Here is a 9,111-nt window from a genome sequence, read left to right on the forward strand (position 1 = left end):
CGGCCGGCGCTCGGCGCCATCTTGGGAGCGGCGCCGCCATGATGGGAGTGGCGGGTCCGTGTTGGGGCGCCCGCTTCGGCTGTGCCGTCCCCTCACAGTTTAGCCGTCTCTGCGGGCGGCAGCTCTCTGCCCCGAGCGGAGGCGAAATCCGGATTGTTAAAACAGGGCCACCGGTGCTGAGGCATCGGAGAAAGGAGCCAGGCAAGCGGCTGCTCAGCCTCCTCCGCCCTCGGTGACTGCCAGCCGTGGGCCCTCTGCCACCCCAGCAGCTGACTCACACTGGGTCCGCACCCTGCAAAGCCCTGAGTCGGCTCTGAAAATGTAAATCCACCTTGTGAGGATTTACGGCCTGTGAGGGAACTGAGGCGGGGTAGGGGGACACCTCTCCCAGTTGATGCTGTGGGGTGGAAGAAGCCGAGGTGTAGAAGACAGCACACCCACAAACACTGAAGAGGTTGGTGACTTCCCCCCTCTAGGAAAACCCTGAATATAAACCCATTGGCTTCAGGTTCACTTGTCATTGACACAACAATCATCAGCTGGGGCTCTGAGCAGGCTAAATATTCTGGCTTTGGCTGCAGGTGTGAGGTACGACCCTTTGCTTCGAGGGCTGTGCAGAAGTCACCCAGGGCTGCTGTGAGTGCAGCCATTGCCCACAGCAGCGTCCACGGGGAACTGCTGGCTCAGCGCTGCCACGATGAGCTCCTCATCCCAAATCTCATGTACAGACAGGACCAGAGCGCTGGAATTTCCAGTTACGTGTACGCTTCGGGAATTTTGTTCATTGAAAATGTGTTCTGAAGATGACCCACAAAGGAAGATGAATAGGTTGCTGCTTTCTTCCTGCTTGATTGTTGCCATTTAAGGCCATGAATTAGATTAGGGGTAGATTGGGGGTTTCACTTAGCAATATCAAGTGCCTCAAGTCTTGATTACCTATTTTGCTTCCAGGCCTGTGAGAAGGCTCTGGAGTTGAAGAGGAACCCCCCCCTCCCTTAGCCCTCAAACGGGGGAGAGCCTCAGTAAGAGACTGTGCCTGCTTTGTTTGTCATGTGTTTCACTTAAATAGAAGGTAATGACACAATAAATCCGGAGGCCCTTCAGTCAAGACCAACTTGTTTGACATCTAGGAAAAATACCAACTTACCATATTTGCTGTCATCAGGGAAAGCAGAGACCAGGGTGGAGGAGCCCTCCATTTCCAATGCAAATGGTAAATAAAACTATCAGCGAGGCCCGTAAGCGGAGTAAAAGCCCTGCCCAGAGAGACACATCGGCTGGAGCAGCTTACATTTGGACTAGCCATGGGTTCCCTCCAGCCCGTGGGCGTACATGGACCAGACAGCCGTTGAACAACCCTGACTAAGAGCTGGGAGGAGAGATAGGTATAAGAACCTCCCGAGGAGAAACCAGGCTCGCAGCAGTTTGTTAAGAGGAGCTGCACTTGGACTCATGATCCACCAAACAAATGAGCAATGTGGTGGTGTAGATAAGACGTGGAGGTTGAATACAAGGCGGTGGCAGGACATCAGATAGGCAGTAAAAAGAGGAAGGAAACAGACAGCTACACCGAGCTCTGGTGTTTCTCTTGATGGTCGCTGGGAGGTGGCCAGATGGTGAGAGGCGAAGTCCTCCCTACTGCGCCGTGCTTTAGGAAAGCTCTTCTCAGCTGGGGCACTTGGGAGTCTTCCGTGAAGATGGGTTCAGTTCAGGGCTGGGCCATCTCAGGGCAGACTTTGTTCATCTTATGACTAATACACAGTTTTCTTAGCCCAGAGAAGGCAGGCACATACCATCCTGTCCCAGTCCAGCAGGGCAAACAAACAAATTAACGCTAGTATCAAGATATATTGCTCTGTATAAGACAATATCACTTAACTGTTCAAGGCCTCTCTGACCTGGAAGTTTTATATTTTTCCTTCTGGAAATTCTCGGGTCATTTCTCTCCTCTGATTTTTCTTAAGACTGATACAGGCTGGACACCTCATCTTTTTTGTCAGCATGACTAAAGCCCAGCTGGACTACAGTGGCCAGAGCACTCGGTCAGCTTGGGTGAACTGCTAGCTCCAGCACCATAAGTGATTTTCGATACTTGATACGGTTTAGGTCAGTAAGGCCTGCTAAAGTAGATTACAGCTGGGTATAATACAAGTCAGGGCAGGCTCAGGTCAGCAATCTCCCTGCAAAAACCAACTTCAAAGACCGGGAGACCTCCTGCCCCAAGCACAGCTGATACCCACGGTCCCGTCCATGAACTGATACCTCAGAAAGCCCATTTTCTGCAGCTTTGCACCCTCGGAGGGGACTTCTGTGAGGAGGCCAGTTTTGTTTGAACCCTCTGGGATTTCCTGGGACTTTTGCCTGCAGCCAGCTGGCACCTCTCCTGAGGCACCACACGCTCACTAACGAGAGAATGAGACAACGAGATCCTCCCCCCACCGAGCCGGGGACCGTTTCTGGTCAACACTCCCTGACACGGCGAAGAGACAATGAGGCCCTTCAGGGCTAAACCCCGAGAGCCGCTACCGTCTCCTTTGCCAAGGACATCGCTAATTCCTGGCGGTGGCTTGATTCCGTAAGCGGCTCAGCGAGGTGACTTTCCAGGTCACCAGCTAATTGCAGGTAAAGTGCCAGTGACTGTCTCCAGCAGGAGGGAAAGTTGGGAGCGCTGGGAGAAGAAAGGGCGTAAAATGTGTTTGCTCAGCTCCCTCGAGCTGAGCCGGCTCCCCTCGGGCAGCTGAAGGGAGGTGAGAAAGGGTTGGGTGGTTTGCAAGGATCTATAGCTGGGTCCTGCTGTCTCTGCGGCCAGAAATCCTGGCCACTGAGCCAGACAGGGGGGACATGCTCAGCTGGTCTGGAGGTGGCCATTTTAAACCTCCTCTTCACCCCTGGCTATTGTGTGCTGGAGAAGGGGAGGAGGTGGTAGCCAGGGGACTGCTTATTCCCCGCACATCATCTCCTTTGAGTCTTGCCCATTGCTGGTGGCTTCAAGGGCTCAGGAGATGGCTAAACCAACTCCTCCACCACCATTCCCGTGACATGGGATTTCCCCAGCGAGGGGCAAACCGAGCCCTCTGAAATGTGGTGATGGAGAAACAGGTTAAAAAAAAATCCCCCCCTTTTCCAGCGCCTGGTGTTCCTGAGAGGAAACCACCCCAGGCTCCCCCCTGCTCGCCGGAGTCGGGAGCAGTGAGTAATGCTCACAGGCTTCCCTGCCCGGCACCACATTCTTTTCTCCAGCATGTAATGGCCCAGAGGAGGAATAAACCAAGCCTTGCTGGAGCAGCCTGCGGAGTGGCCGTGCACGCCATGGCCTCGCACCAGAGAGGCATTGGGAAGGGTTGGGGAAAGGCTCAGCCTCATTTTATGGGGCGGCTGTTTGCCTGGATTGGCAAGTGAAATAGGAAGAAAGGAGAAAAATCACCCCGCGGAGCGTTAACTCAGAGAAAACCTCATCTGAGGTTTTCACTCTGGAGCGTGAAAATCAGCCGGGGTCCCCTGCACCCAGTGGCTCTGCACCAGCCCATTGCTCACCCTCTCTCTCTGCCCACCCGAGTGCTCTCATTTTGCTGCTCTGTGGTTCCTCCCTCACCACCACCATCATCTCTTCTGGGTTTTTTTGTGTCTCAAGACGTTTTTCCACAGCGATCGGTGACCATTTCGGGGAGGGCTGAAGAAAGGCGCCCCATTTCCCTATTGCCATCATCTCTTCTTGCCTCCTGGCCTTTTTCCTACCTGGCTCCCACCAGCTCCCTCCCCAGGAGCTCCCGTTCCCTCCTCCTCACCCCATTTCCCCAAGACCTCAGGTTATAAGCCCAGTTTGGGCCTTGCTCCAACCTGTTTCACCTCTGCTGTTGCAAACTGGTGCTTCCAGTAACTCGTCTGCCCAGCCCAGCGTCTGCTCCTACAGCCCTGCCAGGCTCCCACTGCAGCCGGGAGGGACGGTGGGGAGATGAAGGGCAGAAACCGGTGGGTCCACCCTGAATACAGGAGGATTCCAGAGAAGGATCAGGCCAGGAGGAGGATTAAAGAGCCAATGGAGCCTGTTCCCTGCCTTTCATCTGCTGGGAGCGTGACACAATCACAGCCATTAGCTCTTCAAAGACGGGCAGGTTGGAGGAGCCTTGGGAAGCCAGCACACCTGTGAGCAAAGCTCCAAGGTCTGGGTTGGCAACACGAATTGTCACCTGGCTTTGCTTGGCCTGGTCCTCCCCGTCTCCTTCCTTCTGCAGCAGTGGCTCCAGGCTTTGCTGTGCCCAACAGGGTCTCTTCTCCCAGCATGGCTTTGTGAAGCTCCCTGTTCTGGCTGCTCCTTTTCATGAAACTGGAGAATTTGATCCATCAAACAAGGTTGAAGCATCACAGAAGGTTCAGAAGCCCAGAAGATGGGGACAGAGCTGAGAAGCCCTTAAAAACCTCCTTCCTGGCAGAGGCTGGGCTAGAGGCAGGTATGTGCACTGCCCACAGCAAGTTCTGGAGCTGTGGGTGTCCCTGACCCTGCAAAGAGCTTCCTCCCTCCCACACCCTTTTCCCAGCCCCACCCCAGTGGCCCTGCTCTCTGAAGTCACTTTTTTCCACTTCAGAAAAGACTTTCTCTTGCTTTCACCTGAAAGCCACTCCACCCAGCAAGCAGCCTGCCAGAAAGCATTAAGCCTCCCAGTCTGAACTCAAGGCAAACCAGGACAGACAAGCTGAGGCAGAAGAGGGGACACTGCCCCATAAGCCATGGAGGAGGGCTGCAGACTAGCCCAAAGAGCCTTGGCTAGAGGAGAAGCCACCCACTTTAGCATGATGTCTATGGCATCACCACCACCACCCCAGCTTGATTTCACAAGGCCAAAGCCAGTCATACCACACTGCTGAGGAAGACACACACAAGGCAGCACTTCAAAAGGTGCAGTTGGATCCCCATCAAGCCCAGCTCCTCCAGCAGCTCCAAACTGTGCACTGGGCCAGTATCCGGAGAGCTTCAAACCTTGGGAGACCTGCAGTTTGGCAGGCTCAGTTCTTCCCCACCCTATCACCATGAGCCATCTGGCTCACACACCAGAGAACCCACAGCACCAGCCCCACTCAAGATAGCCAAGCTGTGCAGCCTGGCAAGGTTAGATCCCAGCACGTTGTTAACTGTCAAAAAGCAGCACGGAAAGAAGGAAGAAAGAAAATGAACAACCAACACCAGTCAAGCCTCTATGGTGTGCACTTTTATTTGAACTGGTCTTAAGTCAGTGTACAGGTAGCCCCTCCCTCCCCCACATACTGGCACCGCTTCTCCTAGACCCTGCGGGGGGACTCGTAAAGCCTTCATTCACATCTATCACTGGGGAACACAGCCCGCTTTGCTTGACAAATCGAAGAGAAAAAAAGGATCAAGTGTGTTTTGTTTGTTTTTTTCTTTTTTTTTTTTTAAGGCGGAAAGATACAAAAAGACACTTGTTGGGTTACATAATTTACAGACAAGCAATTAATCACCTAACACCAGAAACTGGCATCGGCTCCCTCCGAGCTGGGCTGCTGCCTTCACAGAGGCGAGTTAACTTCCTGTAACAATGCATTATAACAATATTTGGAATGACTATTAAAAAAAGAAACAAATGTACAATCAAAGTCCTCAGATGCATTGTAGAACTTTGGGGGCGTTCGCTCCATCATGTTTCGTTTTAAAGACTGCTGCTGACACCTTCACCGTTCCAGTTTTTTAATCCTGAGTCAAGCGCCAAAAAAAAAACAAATAAAGCCATGCCAATCTCGTCTTGTTTTATGCGCATTTATGGGTTTCATTTCATCACAAGGGTGTGGGTGTTGGTAACAGTCCGGTTTAGAAGCATTTGCGGTGGACAATGGAGGGTCCGGATTCGTCGTACTCCTGCTTGCTGATCCACATCTGCTGGAAGGTGGACAGGGAGGCCAGGATGGAGCCTCCGATCCAGACAGAGTACTTGCGCTCAGGGGGGGCAATGATCTGCAGGGAAGAGGAGAGGAATCGGTCAGGTGCACAGTGTCACACACTCCACTCGCTGCCCACGCATGGCCCTGCAGGCCAGAGCTGCCCAATTCCCTTATCTGGCCTTGGCCAAGATACCACGAAGTTCAAAAACAAGCTCAAGACACAACTTCACACACCCGCCTCCCTCCTCCCTCACTTTGCAACCAGTGTATTTACTCTAATCCCATTACTCCTGTGGTCAGGTGGATGCCATCTGCTTCAGAGCAAGGCCATTCAAGGCTGCACCACACAGAGCAATATGGTTTCTATCTTCTCCAGTAGGAGCTTGGCTTACCCTCCTCCACCCACTCTGCATTTCAACATTAACAAGGGCACCAAGAGCTTCCCCTGACTCCATCCTACCTTGATTTTCATTGTGCTGGGTGCCAGGGCTGTGATCTCCTTCTGCATCCTGTCAGCAATGCCAGGGTACATTGTGGTACCACCAGACAGCACTGTGTTGGCATACAGATCCTTACGGATATCCACATCACACTTCATGATGGAGTTGAAGGTAGTTTCATGGATACCACAGGACTCCATACCTGTGAGGAAGAAGCAGTGTGAAGTCAGCAAGTGCTTGTACACAAGTCAAGGAAGCCTGAGGAGCTACTATGGGCAATCAAGACACCATCAGTCCCTTAAATAGGAAAGCACAACAAAGCCATGGCTCTGCCAGGCTCAACTTCTACTGTCCCAAGTCCCACATACAGCTCTAGGCTGTGAGGAAACTGAGGCTAACCAGTAGGACAGGACAGATCTTGCTATGGACCAGCAATAATATGGTCTCTAGGTCACCCTTTACAGAAAGGAACATTGAGGGGGGGGACAGGGTTCTGGAAGAGTTGGACTTACCCAAGAAAGATGGCTGGAAGAGGGCCTCAGGGCACCTGAACCTTTCATTGCCAATGGTGATGACCTGGCCATCAGGGAGTTCGTAGCTCTTCTCCAGAGAGGAGCTAGAGGCAGCTGTGGCCATCTCCTGCTCAAAATCCAGGGCGACATAGCACAGCTTCTCCTTGATGTCACGCACAATTTCTCTCTCGGCTGTGGTGGTGAAGCTGTAGCCTCTCTCTGTCAGGATCTTCATGAGGTAGTCCGTCAGGTCACGGCCAGCCAGATCCAGACGGAGGATGGCATGGGGAAGGGCATAACCTTCGTAGATGGGCACAGTGTGGGTAACACCATCACCAGAGTCCATCACAATACCAGTGGTACGACCAGAGGCATACAGGGACAACACAGCCTGGATGGCTACATACATGGCTGGGGTGTTGAAGGTCTCAAACATGATCTAAAGAGAGAAAAAGAAGGTGTTGAGTCAACAGCAGAAACTAAGGTACTCACTACAGGTCTATGCAAAGTCCATGCAAGTCATTTTACTTTTGTCCCTAGATAAGAGAACTTCACTCCCCCTCAAAGTCCATGCTTATCTCGCCTGGTCTCCACCCACACCTGCCAGGTCAGAGCCCGAGCAGGGACACCACCACAGACCCATCCACATGTCACAGCAAGTAATAAACCAGATGCCAAGTAAACTAGAGGACAGTCACTCAAGGCTGGTAAATGGATTAGTGTGGCTAGTCAGAGACAGCAGTTAGACAAGTTGCTAGTTCAGTCTCAGAGAAAGCCAGCTTAGAAGAGCAAACAAAACCTGTCAAGGTCCAGCAAAGAGGAGACTCAGGTCAGGAAAGGAAAACCCTGTAAAGATGGCAAAAAGGGAGAACAGAGGTGAAGGAGGAGAGAAGACAACATGGAAGAGGAGAGCTGGCCCGCAGCAACATCTGCTGTAGCTCCAAGCTCTGGAGTTTTTACACACCTGTGTCATCTTCTCTCTGTTGGCTTTGGGGTTCAGGGGAGCCTCTGTGAGCAGCACAGGGTGCTCCTCAGGGGCTACTCTCAGCTCATTGTAGAAAGTGTGGTGCCAGATCTTCTCCATGTCATCCCAGTTGGTGACAATGCCGTGTTCAATGGGGTACTTCAGGGTGAGGATACCTCTTTTGCTCTGGGCTTCATCACCAACATAGCTGTCTTTCTGACCCATACCAACCATCACACCCTGCACGACAAAGAACAAGCAGTTGAGTATGGCTGAAGGACGAGCCCCACTGGGTGGGACAACCTGCTTTTTCCCCAAAAAGGGGTCTCTGATTACTGTCCCCTCTCCATGAAGAAAGGCATCTGACCAAGTGCTCCAGTACAGAAGCTCTGCAGGACACCACATCCCCCACCCACCAGTTGTGTTGCAGAGCAGAAGCCTCTTGGGTTATTAAATCAAACAAAAGGGCTTCTTGAAGCTCAACGCTTCTCCAGGAACCTCTCCCACCCAAAACTCCCCCCTTTTACCCAATAACACCCACTTCATCCCCCTCGGTGGCCACCTACCTGATGTCTGGGGCGCCCCACGATGGAGGGGAACACGGCACGGGGGGCATCGTCCCCGGCGAAACCGGCCTTGCACATACCGGAACCATTGTCAACGACGAGCGCGGCGATATCATCATCCATGGCTGGCTGCGGGAGGGGACAGGACACAGGGGGGCCATGAGCATCATCATCATCATCACCACCGGGTCACCCCCCGGGGCGGGCGGGAAGGGGAAGGGCAGGCAATGCCCGCCTCCCCCATCCCCTTCCCCACCCATTTCCTTCCCGCCGCCCGCCAGAGGGGGCGGCGCCTTCCCCCGTTCACCGATTCGGGACAAAGGAAGTCCCCGCCGCCCTCTCCCGCGATATTACCATAAAAGGCAATGGATGGAGCGCGCGCGCCGCTTTCGGGGGAGGAACGGGGGAAAGGAGGAGGGGGGGGGGACCGGGAGGACGGACGGGAGGCGGCAGCCACGCCCCAGCGCCCCCCCTCGGGCTCCGGGGGTCACCCACCCGTGCTCGCCCCGCTCGGGCAGCGCCGCCCCCCCCCAAACCGAGGAGGCGCGGGCAGTAGCCACCTCGCCCCCCCCGCTAGCCAAAGCTCAGCTCAGTCCCACCCGGCGGCACGGGTGGGATTAACGCCGAGGGGTTTATGTCATTAATTGCCTCAGCGCCGCCGACAGCGCCGGTTTAATCCGCTGATCGCGGCGGAACCGGGAAGGGGGGGTAAAAAGGCGAGAGGGGGGGGGACGGCGGCA

The 9,111-nt window shown here is 53.9% G+C and overlaps 1 protein-coding gene across 1 annotated transcript; it reads right to left on the reverse strand.

The window, feature by feature from the left end:
* Positions 1-5,182: 5,182 nt before the first annotated feature.
* ACTB (actin, beta) lies at positions 5,183-8,517 on the reverse strand. Its single transcript, XM_014936234.1, has 5 exons — positions 8,372-8,517; positions 7,806-8,045; positions 6,842-7,280; positions 6,350-6,531; positions 5,183-5,962 (listed from the first exon to the last, which is right to left on the reverse strand). The coding sequence occupies exons 1-5, from the start codon at positions 8,492-8,494 to the stop codon at positions 5,819-5,821; spliced, it is 1,128 nt and encodes a 375-aa protein (XP_014791720.1). The 5' UTR covers positions 8,495-8,517; the 3' UTR covers positions 5,183-5,818.
* Between the last annotated feature and the right edge of the window lie 594 nt (positions 8,518-9,111).

This window comes from Calidris pugnax, unplaced genomic scaffold, assembly GCF_001431845.1.
Source record: "Calidris pugnax isolate Ruff unplaced genomic scaffold, ASM143184v1 scaffold17, whole genome shotgun sequence".
NCBI lineage: Eukaryota > Metazoa > Chordata > Aves > Charadriiformes > Scolopacidae > Calidris > Calidris pugnax.